The sequence below is a fragment of the Macrobrachium rosenbergii genome, chromosome 2 (assembly GCF_040412425.1).
Source record: "Macrobrachium rosenbergii isolate ZJJX-2024 chromosome 2, ASM4041242v1, whole genome shotgun sequence".
Taxonomy (NCBI): Eukaryota; Metazoa; Arthropoda; class Malacostraca; order Decapoda; family Palaemonidae; genus Macrobrachium; species Macrobrachium rosenbergii.
In genome coordinates, this window is record NC_089742.1 from 62,669,722 (window position 1) to 62,688,006 (window position 18,285).

At 35.6% G+C, this 18,285-nt stretch overlaps 1 protein-coding gene across 3 annotated transcripts in view; it reads left to right on the top strand.

Moving 5' to 3' along the window:
- Positions 1-18,285, top strand: part of smog (G-protein coupled receptor 158 smog) — a 563,528-nt gene that overhangs the window by 451,996 nt on the left and 93,247 nt on the right. For all 3 annotated transcript variants that reach the window (XM_067119738.1, XM_067119720.1, XM_067119729.1), the window contains one exon: positions 6,006-6,129. In XM_067119738.1, the coding sequence (XP_066975839.1) occupies positions 6,006-6,129 (124 nt within the window). The remainder of the gene's footprint in view (positions 1-6,005; positions 6,130-18,285) is intronic.

Genomic DNA, 18,285 nt, shown 5'->3' on the forward strand with positions numbered 1-18,285 from the left:
GTTAGTTACATTCTTATCCCATTAAAAGTTTCACATTCTAAGTAAATCATTTTCCAGAATCCATTCTCAGATTTTCTGGTGTTTTAGTAAATCTGAAGGTAACGACAATTATTCTGCGAACTTTTTCTGACACAGCAGGAATCCTTTTGTAGAGTCCTCCTATACTGAATTCTCACATTTTATTTTTATATAATAACATTATCAGATTATTTTCAGAAGGACATGTTATTTTGTTGGCCACTGTTATAGTTTCTCCAGTGTTTTATTGATGTAAATACAAGCAGAAATAATCACATCTTAAAAATCTAGTGAAATATATTTCTCATTTATGAAGAAATATTCTTATAATCCTTAAATCATTATTTAATAAAGCTTCATAGGCTATATATCAGGTGGATTTTGCGTACGTAAGAGTAATGGGTTCATAAAGACTAATTAGAGCAATTACAGTTTTGAGGCAGGAATAATTAAAGTATTCTAGCTCATAAACAAACTTTAGGCTCTGTATTTCCTTCGATATACTTCTTCAGAAAATATATTTATTCAGGTACTTTCCTCTTTCACCGGTGTTTTTCTTTCTTCGTGTTGGGTCTGGGGCATCTGGATGTTAACTTTGTCATTTATTTTTATTAATTATTTATAATTTTAAAGTTTTTGTGCTCGGGACTAAACTCCTTGATATCAGAATTTTTTTGAATGGCTTACCTTACGTCCTAATATAACAGCAGCTATCAGTCTTAATACCACATTTTCTTCTGCTTTGTCTGCAAATACTGCTACTGCTAATTCTACCGTTATAGTGATACAGATAATATTAAAGCTAATGATGATATATCTGTGAAAGAATTTGCATACATCTTTCAGTGTTCAAAATTGTACGGAGATAATCCTGAATTCGGCTGTGTATTACCTTTTTCGTGTTTTTTTAAGCAAAGAGACTCTCTGCCTTTATATGTGTACGTAAATACTTTGTAAAATGTTAGCTTTGAAACCCAGGACATATCTTATATTTAAATTGTACTCACTTCTTTTTATTATTATATATTTTTTTAATCTGTACTATCAACATCATCATTTTATATACATTCCCTAAATTACTCACATTTATTTTTCTTTTTGATATATCAAATAATGAGACATTAATTATTTGTCATAATAAAATGTATATCGGGCACAATATTGGAAAAACTCCAAGGTGTTTACTACTCGTGTTTCGCTATGTTTCTTTTTCCTTCGTGGACTTGAATGTTTGCATATATTCTTTTGCAGTAGTCTTAAAAACAGGCAAAGGGAGTTCGCCGTTTTTAGGACCCACACTTCCTTTAGTCTCTTCATTTTTACGAAATTGCTTCTTCTTATTGAGGACTCGAAATCTGAAACGCAAACTAAAATTACGTGACAGCATGATTTGTAGAGACAGATTGGAGGCTAAGAATACAACAGAATTTTATGTTCATTTTTACATTTATCTCTCTCTCTCTCTCTCTCTCTCTCTCTCTCTCTCTCTCTCTCTCTCTCTCTCTCTCTCTCTCTCTCTCTCTCTCTAAGGTTAGTTACATTCTTATCCCATTAAAAGTTTCACGTTCTAAGTAAATCACATTTTCCAAGAATCCATTCTCGGATTTTCTGGTGTTTTAGTAAATCTGAAGGTAACGACAATTATTCTGCGAACTTTTTCCTGACACAGCAGGAATCCTTTTGTAGAGTCCTCCTATACTGAATTCTCACATTTTATTTTATATAATAACATTATCAGATTATTTTTCAGAAGGACATGTTATTTTTGTTGGCCACTGTTCATAGTTTCTCCAGTGTTTTATTGATGTAAATACAAGCAGAAATAATCACATCTTAAAAATCTAGTGAAATATATTTCTCATTTATGAAGAAATATTCTTATAATCTTTAAATCATTATTTAATAAAGCTTCATAGGCTATATATATCAGGTGTGGATTTTGCGTACGTAGAGTAATGGGTTCATAAAGACTAATTAGAGCAATTACAGGTTTGAGGCAGGAATAATTAAAGTATTCTAGCTCATAAACAAACTTAGGGCTCTGTATTTCCTTCGATATACTTCTTCAGAAAATATATTTATTCAGGTACTTTCCTCTTTCACCGGTGTTTTTCTTTCTTCGTGTTGGGTTTGGGGCATCTGGATGTTAACTTTGTCATTTATTTTTATTAATTATTTATAATTTTAAAGTGTGCTCTGGACTAAACTCTTTGATATTAGAATTTTTTGAATGACACCTTACGTCCCTAATATAACAGCAGCTATCAGTCTTAATACCACATTTTCTTCTGCTTTGTCTAAATACTACTGCTAATTCTACCGTTATAGTGATACAGATAATATTAAAGCTAATGATGATATATCTGTGAAAGAATTTGCATACATCTTTCAGTGTTCAAATTGTACAGGAGATAATCTGAATTCGGCTGTGTATTACCTTTTCGTGTTTTTAAGCAAAGAGACTCTCTGCCTTTATATGTGTACGTAAATACTTTGTAAAATGTTAGCTTTGAAACCAGGACATATCTTATATTTAAATTGTACTCACTTCTTTTTATTATATATTTTTTTAATCTGTACTATCAACATCATCATTTTATATACATTCCTAAATTACTCACATTTATTTTTCTTTTGATATATCAAATAATGAGACATTATTTGTCATAATAAATGTATATCAGGCACAATATTGGAAAAACTCAAGGTGTTTTTACTACTCGTGTTTCGCTATGTTTCTTTTTCCTTCGTGGACTTGAATGTTTGCATATATTCTTTTGCAGTAGTCTTAAAAACAGGCAAGGGAGTTCGCCGTTTTTAGGATCCCACTTCCTTTAGTCTCTTCATTTTTGAAAGTGCTTCTTCTTATTGAGGACTCGAAATCTGAAACGCCAAACTAAAAATTACGTGACAGCATGATTTGTAGAGACAGATTGGAGCTAAGAATACAACAAATTTTATGTTCATTTTTACATTTATCTCTCTCTCTCTCTCTCTCTCTCTCTCTCTCTCTCTCTCTCTCTCTCTCTCTCTCTCTCTCTCTCTCTGTCTGTGTGTTTGTGTGCGTGCGTGTGTGCATGTGCCGTCAGCTTGTTTTCTCCTCATATTACCAACTTGGCCAACTTCCAGCCGTGGACCCCCATCCATCATGGGAGCCCGGGACGCGGCGGGTTCCATTTCTTTACTTTCCTGTCTCCCATATCTAAGAATGGACCTTCGTTTAGATGGACCGCCCTCGGTCCAAGACTTACACATTTATGGGAAAGGGATTGCTTGGCATTCAGATAATCTTTCAGTAAGTTCTTTATTCTAAGGGCGCCGTTATAAATGTTCTACCGCGACTCTTTTGGAGAGAATTGCATTATATGTATATTTGTAATTGATATACGCTTTTTTCCTTTTTTATTTATCTGTTCATTTATATCGGTATTTTGTTATTCATATAGTAAATTCTTTACCGATTCACTATGCTCATTATTTGATTATTCATAGATTTTCTCCCACTTTCATAATTGAGCTCTACATCATTTATCTAAAGATGTAGCATTTCGCATTGCGTTCCTTTGTTTTGTGAGTTTAATGTTTTCTTAGCAATAATATTTTCCGGTCTGGTGTCTAGCCTTCCCTGTGTGCGCTCTCCTATTATTCAGCGGGAGAGAAAAAGACTTTGCCTCGTCGTCAGGATAATTCTCCTCCTTTTTTTCGCCTCTTCCTCCTTGAATTCAAGAGTGACAAGCGTGAAGAAAATACGGGGGTTAAGTGCATTCGCGAATAGCCCTTAGCAGAAGCAGGGTTTCTCAAAACGCATAAAATAATTCACTTCTGCAAAAGGAAGGTTTTTCTCGCCTTCCAATGAAAAGAGCATAAGGTCCCGTGTTTTCTTTGTCCCCGTCCTTTTTTTTTCTCCTCTCCTTTATTTTCTTATCAAATACTCTTATCGGCTGTCACTTTTTCTTTCCCTTTCTCCTCCTATTTCGCCGGACTTCGTTGTGGTCCGCGCCCTCGTCCTCCCGCTGCATTCCATTAAATTTTTCCGTTGCAATTATTCCCATCTTATACTCCGTTCAGGGGTGAAAGACATCCGCTAATTAAACACAGTAATTTCTTCCTTCCATTTCTCCAACTTTTCTTGGCGACTGCATTCTTTAACCGATCTCCTCCATTCATGATTTTTTCTCAACTATTGTATTTGCGTTAAGGGGACAGGTTCAGTCGGTGTATTTTGCCGGTTGGCTGTTCTTGTTTCATTGCTAACCATTGCTGTAACTCCTAAGGTCTGGTACAATTATGTGTAACCCTTTTTCATTGTTTTTAACAAGAGGACATGGACTGGAAACTCAGTCCAGCTCTTTTACTGGGTCTGGAGTAATTATAAAAAATTTTCTTTCATGAAATATAATTTATTATATATTTACTCGGCCGAACTGAAATAATTGAGTGACATATGAAACGGCAGAAAATTGTTAAAAACATGTTAGGTTTTATATAGATATTTACCTTACAGAAAAACCCATGAAATATTATGTACAGTGCACAAAACACATTCTATATATATATATATATATATATATATATATATATATATATATATATATATATATATATATAGATAGATAGATAGATAGATAGATAGATAGATAGATAGATAGATATATATAACCATAAACTTGGCTTTTAATATCAGATTTATTTTACCTCTGAAATAATGCATCTGCCCCGATCAGGATTCGAATCTATGTCCTTTGCGTTATTCCCACGTTATAGTGAATGTGATATTAGGGGGAAATCTTTGTGAGTATAAAAAAGGCACATGTGTATTGGTAACAATACTATCAAATGACATTATATACATACATACATAATTATATGTGTGTGTGTGTGTGTGTGTACATTTCTTTATGGCAGTCTTTTCATTTCCTTCAAGTGCCAACGTGCGGGGGCTTCGACAGTCCACTGTATGTATGTATGTATGTATACACACGCACACACATTATATATATATATGTGTGTGTGTGTGTGTATAAGTATATGTGTACTTGCGTTTGCACATTGTACTTTATCCTCATTATATTGCGAAATTTACAAATTATGGTTTCAGTAAATACAAATAATAGCCTTACCATCCCATAATTTTCTCATTGTTCCTTTTGTGGCTTCAATAGCATCATCTCAGTTCAGGGTCCAAGTTCCCTTTGAAGTCTTGAGGGTAATGGCCTTGTTTAGAATTCAAGAACAGCCGCTACTCTGATCTCCTTCTCACGGACTTTTTTTTTTTTTTTTTTACATTTCTTTCTGTATTTGCTTGTTCATTTAATGCTGTATTTTTTTCACCATCACAATTTGGTTCTGAAAGGTTCAGGTTTACTCTCTTAAGTAAATCTCCAGCGATTTTATGTGTATCGGTAACTATATTTCGAAGCCTTTAAGTAACACTTCCTTTGTTAGATTTTGGACGGCAGGTGCGAAGCATTTTTATCTGATCATCTGCAAAGCATAGGGTTTTGCAGTAAACTTTTGACGTTGAATTTGAAAAAGTTTTACTTTCATAAGAACTTGGAGAAAAAGTTCTAATGACGAGGATGTAAACAGTTTCCGTATTCAGACACTGTATTTTTTCAGTTCCAAGTTTTTCAGTATTCAAATATAAGATTTTCGATTTTCAAGTATGAATATTTTTTTTCATTTCATATTTTTATATATTCATATGCGGTAATCGTTATTCTTATTTCTATTACATTATTAAAAATTGTAAGAGATACCTTCATCCACAGCTACCATATTTACAGATGCTGATAACGATCTCTTTAACTTCAAGGACAATATCTTTTATACCGACCAGTGGTTATATTAAGCATTGTAACCGTATTTTTATGAATAACCTCATCCTTTTCTTTCAGCTTAGCCTCTCTCATTACTATACATAGTAGTTATTTATTTAAGTAATAAGATCGGTGCTCATTTTTCTTTTCTTTTTCATCTCTTCGCAGGGGCGTCGTACTGATCAACTTTCCCCTGACTCTGGTTGACCTAAATCAGTGCGACGACGCAGAGGACCTTGTACAGCATCACATATTCAGCGGGACCCACAAATGTGACATCTCCACTACCAAGGTATGCAGAAAAATCTCTCTCTCTCTCTCTCTCTCTCTCTCTCTCTCTCTCTCTGACTTTCTGGTGCAGTGGGTAACACGCTTGACTCACAACTGAGTCAGCATGAGCATATATCTGTGTAGAGTCTTGCATGTTTCTGTTAACCCTATCCGTAAATTTTTCATTTGACTGTTAGTCGACTGTTGTGGGTTGCAGTCGATTACAGTAAGATGTGAAAAAATGACCATGTATCAGTGACCAGTAATCGTTCGAAATGCGTATCATCTTTACTTCACTATAGTGGAATTGTTTATTAGACTCTCTCTCTCTCTCTCTCTCTCTCTCTCTCTCTCTCTCTCTCTCTCTCTCTGGATTGATGTGCAGTAGCAGATGATTGTTGATCTCGATTTTTATCATTTAAACACACGAGATATAAGGTTTGTTTACATTGTTGACTTTGCTTACCTAGATATCAGTAGATTTGAATATTTTTATAGTGTGACATAATGGTCTGACTGGATTCTGCATTAACGAAAAAAATAGCATTGCTCAATATATAAATGTATAAACTTTAATATCGTATCAGTGGTTTCAACTAGCAGCTAAAGATTTGTTATAATTTTGGGGCATTAGACTTGAAAGTATTATCCGCCGGCGAACTCATTAATCTCAAAAGGATCGCGTTTTTTTGTTCTGTAAGAGCCTTGGAAAATTTTGGTGGACAAAAGGGAGTAAATCTTCGTTTGCAATACTTTGTTTTTTTCTAATTTAGAAAGGCCTTAAGGATTCGTAGTTTCAATTACCATTTTAATTTCGTCTATCAAAAGCAATAAAAAACAGATGTACAGAAAAAAAATAATTGCCTTTCCGTAAACACAATAGTTTATTAGCAGGAGTTTTAAATTTTTTCGCTTTTATCTCTCTCTCTCTCTCTCTCTCTCTCTCTCTCTCTCTCTCTCTCTCTCTCTCTCTCTCTCTCTCTCTCTGTGAGGGAGGGAATGTGAAAATTTATGAAATAGTTTTCTCCTTACCAGTCGTTTAGTTTTCTGTTGAAATTCTAGTTGATCTTCTTTAAGAAAATATATCATGTTGACACATCAAATGAATTTCTCATCTTTGTTGTAAATTACAGTCTTGTAGCTAGCAAGTCTTCTAGTGGAAGTTTGGCGGGAGGAATCACATCCTTGGATAATCCATATCAAACAGCTAATATTGGATCAGGTCTCTTAAAGTGACTTGAAATTCTTAAAAGGCCTGGGCGAGCTTCGCAAGACCTCCGCCATTAGTGTATCTCAAGTTATAATAGGTTACTCATATTCCCCAGTATGAAATGGAAAGTTTTGTCTTCATTCATTGTTTCCTGGACACGTGTGGGTTTATGTTTAACTCTTAATTTATATATATATATATATATATATATATATATATATATATATATATATATATATATATATATATATATATATATATATATATATATATATATATATATATATATATATATATACACTTAAGTCGAATATCACCTTTATGGATTTTTGAAATATCGTTTATATAAGTATAGCAAATTTTGACTTGAAAATGTTTGGCATATTTCTGTATCTTTTGGCCACACGTTTTTGTATTGATCACATGCAGATTAAATTTTTGTACTGCTGGAAAATGAAACTTGTTCCTGCCCCCAACCTGGGACTGTTACCTTTTTTTTGTGTACTGTTAAGATGAAGTGCGATAAATTTTATCAAATTTTTAATTACGACCGAGCACTTGATTTTTTTTTTATATTCGTTGTTATATATCATTTTTTAGTAATTGGAACTAATTTTCATAAGCAGTAAGTAGTAACGGATATCGCAACATGAACAAGGTTATTTGCTTGTTAGTCTATGCTCACAGCATAATGATTTATCCTTTCCCAATTAATGGATTGAAAGAAATACACTGCCAGCAGTGTTTATATTATGGATACGATTTTAACTATTATTCAAGCTAACTCAATGCCAGTAACGATATACGTAGTTTCATTATGCTGAGTGAATGAATGATGAAAAAACGAGTACCCACGTGGTATATTTTTCTGCGTTTTCATTTATTAAGGGCGTGTTTATAATAAAACCTAAAAATACGTCGTAGTTGATATGACATCATGATAAACCTTGAGTATTCCTACTTCTAATTATGTACAGCACATCACAGATTCGTATTATATTGAGTCAACCATAACTACATCATCTAACACACACACACACACACACACACTGGAATGTATTTTATGTTCTACGAGTATCTTTAATCTTCTAAAGTGTGTAGGAAGAGACGCCCTTTAAACGAGGTAACATCTCTTGTGTAAACGCTATTGACTGACTTCAGCCAGTTCTGATTCACAGAGGCTCCCTCGCGAACGTTGGACGTCTTATTGTCAGTGATTTTAATTTTTTATCTCTTGGTAGAAAATCGATTATTAAAGAAAAAGTGCTCTTTTTCTTGTATAAACAGCTCTTGTGTGTGTTTTAGAATCATTTTAGTACTGTTAACATTTTGGCAGTGTTAATAAGCCACCTCTCTCTCTCTCTCTCTCTCTCTCTCTCTCTCTCTCTCTCTCTCTCTCTCTCTCTCTCTCTCTCTCTCTCTCTCTCTCTCTCTCTCTCAGTGAGACTGTTTTTGTTTACATTTATCTGTTTGTGTGGAAAGAAATAATCTTTTAAGCGTAGTATTGACTTATCGAAACGCTGATACCTCATTCCCGATATGTTCATAAAGAGCTTTCGAGGATCAGCTTCCATATACTTCATTAATGGGTCCTTTATAGAAGATTTCGGTCACGAGAGTGAAAAATTAATTGAAGCCGCTCACTTCAGTGTTGCTGTAAAGCCGGATTGATTCGAGTTAATCCCTTCGATGATCGTGATATTATTGTATTCGGCTTTGTATGGTCAAGAGCGAGATATGCAAATGTTTGTGATTTCATTTTTAATTGTTTTGCAGTTTGTTTTTATTTAATACGATTTTTTCTGTTATGAAGAGGAGCTCAGAGATTCTAAAAGAAAACTCTCTCTCTCTCTCTCTCTCTCTCTCTCTCTCTCTCTCTCTCTCTCTCTCTCTCTCTCTCTCTCTCCGTACTTCAGGGAATAAATGTATATGTTCATAAGGTTGACATTAGGTTATAGTACTACTTGAGCGCCGTGAATCATTACATTGATTTTCTTTGACATTTTATAAACTAGTTTTATTCTAGCATGCGCCTTTTTCCTCTCTGCAATGGATAAATCCAGAAAGTGACAACCTTCTGGTTTCCCAGCAAGTCTGGGGATAAGGTTGCTAACCCCGTGACCTTTTCCAGCTGACGTTGATAGTACTAATTTCAGGTGGGTGGACTGGTGTGCTGTATCCGGGAGCTACCCACAGACCGAGCTTTTCTTGCTGAGCTAGATATTTTTGGTTAATTCACCTTCATCCTTTTCGTTATCATTTCTCTTCGTTTCGTACGAGACAAGGGTGTATATAATGCGGTACAGGTGAGATAATATGAGAATTTGACGATCTTCTTTTTTTTTGTTTTTACTTTCATTCTCTAGGGTCTGGTACTGAACACGGCTCCATGGAGTTTTCTAAAGAATTACTTTGTATTGTATTATATGGGCCATTCCAAATCAAGACTGGGATTTTACGACCATTTTTGTACGGTAATGTACACTCATATATGCATGCGTTTACCTATACAAGTATTGCAGGAATTATACGAGTATGAAGAAACTCTTAACTTTATAATTGTGATTAATCTCACACAAGTAACTCGGAGTGAAGATGTAGCGCACAGTATTTCTTGTTTGGTATTGTGGGTTGCGCAACCCCACTCTAACCAAACTTGCGTGGGTTTGAAGCTTACCTGGAAAGGTAAGAATTTCCTCATAGATCTCCTTTTCAGAATCGATGTTTTCAAGTGGGTGTATCCAGAAACTTTTAGAAATCGACAAGTTAAGGGACGTTGTGGCTGAATAATAATAATAATAATAATAATAATAATAATAATAATAATAATAATAATAATAATAATAATAATAATAATAATGGTCGTGAGGGCTCTTTCTCTCTCTTCTTTTGTATTTTATATTGCATACGAGTATATTTCCATGGAGACCAGACACGTAATCTCTTATACGCCCAGATTATTCTTTTTCGTTAACAAATTAAAAGAAGATACGCATACAAGAAATATTTCAGACAGGTAAGAGATTTGCCATTAGGTCCAACGAATAGATGTCTCATTTCAGCGGAAACGATATCCTATGAAAGTTTTCAGCCGCTACGAGTATTGAAAGTCTGACACCTGAAATATTAGAGTTCAGAACTTTCGAAAGCAAAGTTTGTGGTTCTGTTGGCACAGTTCCTGATCCTGATATCATACAGCTGATGTTAGACCGGTAAATCAAAATGGCTGAAAATAGATAAACTTTGCTCCACTTTTCTTGTTAGAAATTGGAAATAAAAAAATGAACAGCCTCAATTTTCATTGTATTTTTTTTTTTGGGGGGGGCGAGTAATGAGGAGCCGTCTTTTTTTTAATTCTCCCATATTTTCATTAGAAGATAGTAACTTTAAGAGGTCTTAATGAGCACCATTCGGTAGCTGAATATTATATGGAAAGTATTCATCCTATAAAAATTATAGCGTGTTTTATTTTTAAAAATGTTTTTTTTTTACAGTGAAACTGTCTATATTTTTCGGTGTTCTTGATTTTTACGATTAAGGATAATAATTCAGTACATTCCAGTAATTGTGCTGTTGAATGTAAGCGGATTTTGACATGAAGGCTGATGATCAGTGTTTTTCTTTCTTTCTTTCTTTCTTTCATTGTGAAAAAATAGTTTCGGTCAAAGAGAAAGTGAAATGTGGGTGTATGTGACCGCAGAGTTTAATCAATTCACCCACATATATTAGATACCAGGTACAGTCGTTGGACTAGTTTTGTTCTCTCTCTCTCTCTCTCTCTCTCTCTCTCTCTCTCTCTCTCTCTCTCTCTCTCTCTCTCTCTCTCTCTCAACGCTTTTTGCACAGTATATTATCTCCTACTATATGTCATTCCAAAATTCCACTATTATCAATATTGTTACCTTTCTCGCGTGAAGAGTTGTGTATGAATTTCCCGAATTATACAGAACTTGCAAAACCAGAGCCTGAAACCTGATTTTCGCAAGTGGGAGATTGTGGATATATCGTTTTATTTCAAGTGCACGCTCACACTCTCTCTTTACCAGCAACCATTCGCACCATTGCTTCATCTTATCCCGTTGGATCCCCCGAACGAATGAGAAAATGTATTTGGCAATGTAATTCAAAAGGGAGGCAAATACATTTTGCAGCAATATCATCGTAAAATTGTAGTAATGGCCTGCCTCTCTCTCTCTCTCTCTCTCTCTCTCTCTCTCTCTCTCTCTCTCTCTCTCTCTCTCTCTCTCTCTCATTGCGCTAATTGGTCATCTGATTACATATTAACTAATATGTAATATTGTTAAAAACATTGATCATCCTATCCTACACACGCACACACACACACACACACACACGATTTTAGTTTTCTGTTAAAAGAAAGCTATTGTGCCGGCTTTGTCTGTCCGCCCGCACTTTTTCTGTCCGCCCTCAGATCTTAAAAACTACGAAGGCTAGAGAGCTGCAAATTGGTATGTTGAACATCCACCCTCCAGTTATCAAACATACCAAATTGCAGCCCTCTAGCCTCAGTAGATTTTATTTTATTTAAGGTTAAATTTAGCCATGATCGTGCATCTGGAAACGATATAGGACAGGCCACCACCGGCCCGTGGTTAGTTTCATGGGTCGCAACTCTTGCAGCATTATACCAAAACCACCGAAAGATAGATCTATTTTCGGTGGCCTTGATTATGCTAAGTACAGAAAAGTCGATTGCGCTGAAGTTTTTTCGACGCATTTTTTACTTGTTTTGTGTCAATACACCGCTAATTTTGTTTATATTCATAAATATTAAGCCACAAATATCGTTTAGTAACCAGTTCACTAATCATCGGGAATAAATTTCACTTAAGGGGATTATAATCGGTAAGTACTTCGTCACCAGTGGGATTCAACCCGTTGCCTGTATAGAGACAACGATTTATAGTGACTTTTGAACACTGAATCATTAAGAGAGGTATAAATTCATATCGACTCTTCTGTAAATGCGCCTGTCGAATTCAGACTTCTGTACTGAGAATCGATGTTAACTCACCTCCATCATACCGCGACAGCTGACTGGCTTAATGTTTGTGATTGAATAATATATATACAGTATATGCTAGTATACTGTTTTCGTCTTCCAGGCACAGAAGGTTTTTTCTTGATTGTCAAGAATGGTCTGTTTCGTTAAACGTCTCTTATTTCTTTTATTTCTGATTCTCGGTGTTTGTTAACAAATAATTTTGTATATATTACTTAAGGTTCTTTGCATCGTCCCTTCGGCCCCTAGCTGCAACCCCTTTCATGCCTTTTACTGTACTTCCATCCATATTCTCTTTCTTCTGTGTTGCTATCCACCCTCTCCTAACAACTGCTTCATACTATAAAGGCGAGGTTTTCCTCCTGTTGCACCTTTCAAACCTTTCTACTCTCAATTTCCCTTTCAGCGCTGAATGACCTCATAGGTCCCGGCGCTAGGCCTTTGGCGTAAAGTCTACCTTCTGCAAAGTACAATGTCATTGTTTCGCATTAATGGATTTTATTTCTCACTGAGGAGCTTTCTTTACCGTATTTTGTAGACGGGCTAAGTTCGTGTTGATGGTCTAGTGTGATATAATAAATCAAGGCCACGTAATTTTTCTTTTTGATCCACACCCAGAAAGGTCTGTTTCATTTTCTTCTCCCGGACTTTTCTGAGTACTTCATGCCATTGATATAATATTACTACAGAGACTATTCAGCTACTATGAGCAATGGATATAGAGGCGCATGCCATAAGTAAATCCCAGTTAAATTAATTTTGAGAGCATTCCTTAATTAAAAGACATGGTTCATTTCGTCCATGCTTATCATCTACAACATTGTCGGGCAGGATCGTGAGGAATATTAGCAGTGTTTAAAATGCATAGTTATCTTGCTCTATTTTAAGGCGAATGTTTGGGTCGTTATTTACTTTCCACGATGTTTATGGATTTCTATTTGAAATGGAAGGATTTTTCAAAGAGTAACTCCCACCGACGAGAATCATTAAGCGCAAAATGAGTTGCATATCCCCCAGCGCCTAATTGGATTTTTGTCATGGATTCAGTATTGTATAGACATGTTCTTTGGTTTAGTGTTTCTTCAAATCTGGCGTTATTTTTCAGAGGAAATTGTTTACGAATATGCAACGACTTATAAATATAGGTATTACTCTGGACTACCCACTAGCAGCACCCAAGCTCATCTCGATTGGTCAGATCATGCTGGCGAAGTGAGGCAGGAATGATTGAGACAGTGTGTCTAGCACTGGAATCTTAGAAAAAAAAGCGCTGTAATGTAAAATAACATACTTTCTCTCATCTGTAGAACATCAGGATTATCATTAGATTTGAACACCAGAGACGTTATTATCCTCATGAAAACTCAGACGGCTAATCAATAGCTTTACATCTCATCCAAATATCAGGAGGAAGTGTGTCGACCACTGAATCCCCTTTTTTTTTTTTTTTTAAGAGCAGTAATTTAAATCATTTGCTTTCTCCCCTCTGTAAAACATGAGGGTTATCATTATATTTGAACTATAGTGACGTCATTATCCACATGAAAATGCAGACGGCTAATCAAAAGCTTTGTTTTTTTTTACTCATCCAAATACTATGTCGGATGAAATATTAGACATTTACTTCAAGTAGAATGTTTCCTATAACACAACTAGGATTGGAATCAAAGAGCTAAATTATAAACTCTGAAAACTTCTTAAAAGATCTTAACCTTCCTGTTGTCAAAAGATACAGATTTAATGGACTGACAGTATTTGGTTCATCCGTGGGAAATTGAATTCTTATTTGCCAGCGATGTTAGGAAAATGCTTGCACCAAGACTCGTTGCTTTTGCCTCCTCGTATTGATTCATTGCAGTGGAGGACAGAAACTTAACCGAAAACATCAGTTTGTTTTGGTTCGGTTGGGAAGTCAGAAAATTTTAATTTGGTGGGTAAGTGTTATAAAATAGGCTGTGTTTATATGTTTCATGTATGACATTTAGGGATTCTTGCTTTTGTATGGACAGCTGAATGTCATCTAATACCAGGGTAAATTGATTAAAATACCAGTTTCAGTCGTGAGATTACCCTCTGAGGATTTCAATTTGTTCGGTTTTTAACCAATGAAAAGTAGTAATTGTGTTTTGTTAGTGTAGTGGGGTATTATTTTTTGTTTGATGAATATACCGTAAAATTTTAACAACACAGATGTAGATGTCATGATATTAAATTTTTCGCTATGCTGAAAGTAACATTTAATCCCTTGGCCAATAAGACCTAAACCAAAGTTCCTTTCTGTCAACTTACATTCAGTTTGTGTCCAATATATATATTAGTAACGTCTACTACCAGTACTGAATTACTGAACTGACTGCATATTAAATCTAGTTACATCATTTGATGAGTGTTAGCTCTAGTGATTGAAGTATTTGGATAATGAAAGTTACATAGATTATCGCCATTAGTGATCATATTAAGTTGAATTTCCAACACATAAATATGCAGGATTTTTGCTCTTATTCGTAGTAACACTTGCCAAATCGAAATCATTATTGATTCGCTATCGTAGAAAATTCAATGTTCTTGTTTCATTCAGCCGAAGTTTTATTCCTTGTCTTTTTATACTTAATACTTACTTCCAGTTCTGAAGCTATTTTTTTCAAGTGATTCCTGCCTTCCGAAAGGAGGCGAATATATACCAAAATTCCCAAATTGCGTTACAACGAAATCAGCAATGCTGTGACAAAACAGATTTCAACTCATGACGGCCACTACAGTTCGATTTTTTCTGCGTTAAATCAGAGACAACGCAGTTGTCTTTAATATATGATAAATAATTTATAAAGAGTACTTGTACGAATAACAATAAAATAAACAAGAGCCTTAATGTATGATAAATAATTTATAAAGAGTACTTGTACGAATAACAATAAAATAAACAAGAGCCACCCATATGAAACCGTAACAAATCCGTTTCCGTAGGAATGTGTAGCTACGTGTGTGTGCGTTGGGAGAGTATTGAGGATATCACAACAGCTACGGCAGTCTCGAGTTATATTTAGACTTTCATGTCTCGACTCGCGTTTTAGCTGGCAGGTAGGTTATGCGTGGCTTTACATTCGCGTGACCCTAGGCCTTTGAAGATTTGATTGCCACCGAGACGGGAGGGTGACAATATTAATCTTTATATAATCCTAATAAATATTTTCCAAATTTTTTTCATTGTTATAGTAACGCCGTAATTGCTCTGACGTCATAATTGTCGTGGGTTTTTGTTACGTCAAGATTCTGTTTAAGAAGACATTTGTCGAATCAGATACATTGCGTAAGAGAATTCAGTTCTAATGAATATTTATTTGTCTTATTACTCTCTCTCTCTCTCTCTCTCTCTCTCTCTCTCTCTCTCTCTCTCTCTCTCTCTCTCTCTCTCTCTCTCTCTCTCTAAAAGGGCAGATATGCATAGAAATGAGATCTGAGACAGGTAACAGATTAGCGTTCCGGATATGAAATTTCCGATCTCTATTGAAAGTTTGACAGTCAGGGCCTTAAGTTTGGAAGTTTTTAATGTGAAGTTTATGCCTCGAATTGGCATCGATTCCTGAGACTTCATATCATAGAGGTAACATTGGATCAGAAAGTTTGAAAGCCTGTAAATGGCCTGCCATTAGTAAATCCTACCTTTAATGGTTAATCAAGATTCATAAGTCAGAAGTGGAAATCTCGATCTTCTTCCATGAGTTCACAGAAGCATGTTTTTGCATCTTTAGTTTTTATTCTTTGGATACATCTCACTGCATAACGGAGGAATCTTGAGGAATCTCATGAAAGCAAAGTGCGTGACGTTTTGAAAGATTATGCAAGTCAAATTTAATTGGATAATCTTTCTGTATTCTTGCTATCTTTGTCCGTTACGGCAGTTGGTACGATTCGTATCAACTGTGAAGAATTGATTTCTAAAATATGCTATGTATGTTCCTAGGACATGTTCGTACTCTTACCATCAGATTTTCCTGTGAGTTCCTTTACTTTGGGTATGCTACATTACAGCTATAAAAGCCTCTGGATTGATACGTAATTTAAGGTCGTTAGCATCACTTCAGTTTCTTACTAGCTACCATAGACTTCGTTGTACCAGGCTCTCCTCCAAGTGAAGAGAGGCTAGCGAGAAAATTTGACTGCTGTTGTAATCAAAGGAGAACATTCTAGCATCACCTTATCAATAGGCCCCTCATCGTAAATTCATTAGTGACAAAAAGGTTAGCATCATTGTGTATTTGAGGGCTGTTGTAAATCATGTTGAAGTGTTGATTATTCGATCTTCTTCATCTTCGAAAGAGAACTCAGCCTTAGTAACATTTGGCTGTTAAGAGTAACTCTCTCTCTCTCTCTCTCTCTCTCTCTCTCTCTCTCTCTCATACACGCACACACAATACGAAACCCACTCACACACAATACCCATAGCTAGCTCTCTCTCTCTTTCTCTCTCTCTCTCTCTCTCTCTCTCTCTCTCTCTCTCTCTCTCTCTCCTCCGCCTTATCTTTATAATAAGCTAACTTCTTAAATTTAGCCTATTTGCCGGTACTAATTAAGGCGGGCTCTTACGTAAGTGGAGAAAAAGGCAAAGAAAAGATATCTCCACAGGTGCCCTCCAACTCCTTTCTTTTCCTCGTCGTCTTAAATGGTGGTGATTATATCATGCTTATTCTCTGCCTTTGTGGAGATACACGTTGAAAAAAATAGAATAAAAGTAACAGACAAAGAAATGCTGTCGCGCCCTCCATTATTGTGGATTAACAGTCTGGCGTTGGCGCCCAAGCACGAAGTCCGAGAAGAGACATGACTTACACTGGTTCCCATCGTTTTTTGTTTTTTAATTATAAACAAACAGACGAACAAAAGGCGCTGTCTGCCTGGCGAGTCCTGGGCCTCAAATGCCAGTTTAATGGACAGAAATAACTAAACGCGATATGAAGTTGGTGTTCCATTGTGCTGGAAGGAGAGAATGTTTATCCCTTCCTCCATACGAGTAGTTTATTTGCCTGTCATTGTCAAAAGCTTATATTTCTTTATTTTGTCCCGTAAATATATTTCGTATACTTCATTTTTTAAAATCTCCCCTTTATTTTCCCTTTTGCGCGTAGTTTATATACCAACTATTTCAACTGTTTCTTCATTTTTCTTTACACGTAGTTCGTACACCAACCTCTTTAAATATTTTGCTCATCACCTCTCAACCGGAATGGAGAGCGTATCTCTTGTCGCGAGTGGCCCTCCAAAGCACCATTTTTTGTTTACAAGGAGGTTTTTGGGAGGCCTTCCATTGTGTACTGTTCCGTTCTTCATATCAAAGTAAATACTTCTTTGTTATCTGCTCAGCATCTCTCCTTTCAAGAAGTGAGCAAAAGTGTGGAGCGAAGAGGAAGTGGGAAGAGAGACAAGTGCCCTTCACTCCCTCTCACGGGTGAAAAGAAAGATCCCTGAGAACGACCTTTCAGGAAGTGTAAGTTCCCACTAGCCATAGAAACGTGGCCGTCCAGGGATAAAACAAGACGATTAGAGTGGATAAATGTGACCCAGTAGAATGGTGATGATGATGGGTTGTTGTGGGGTTGGGGGGCATTTTGTTGGTGAATGTGATGGTATTATCAATGACAGAAAAAAGCACTGTTGTTGTCTTTAAAACAACACTGATAATGGAACAGATGTGATGGTGTGAGTGGTTGTTAAGAAAATATGGAACAAAATTAATAAATGGAGGATAAGCATTTATTATAGTGACTACAATACTACAATGATTGGTAAATAGCAGTTGTGATGATGATCTCAAACTTCTTCCGTATGTTATTGTATAGTGGTATCGAAGTAATGATTTCCCAGAGAAATGGAAATAATTCTTGATAGTCTCTTTTAATGTTCAGATTACGCACTGAAAACAATCATTTATTTTAGATCTGATCATAAAC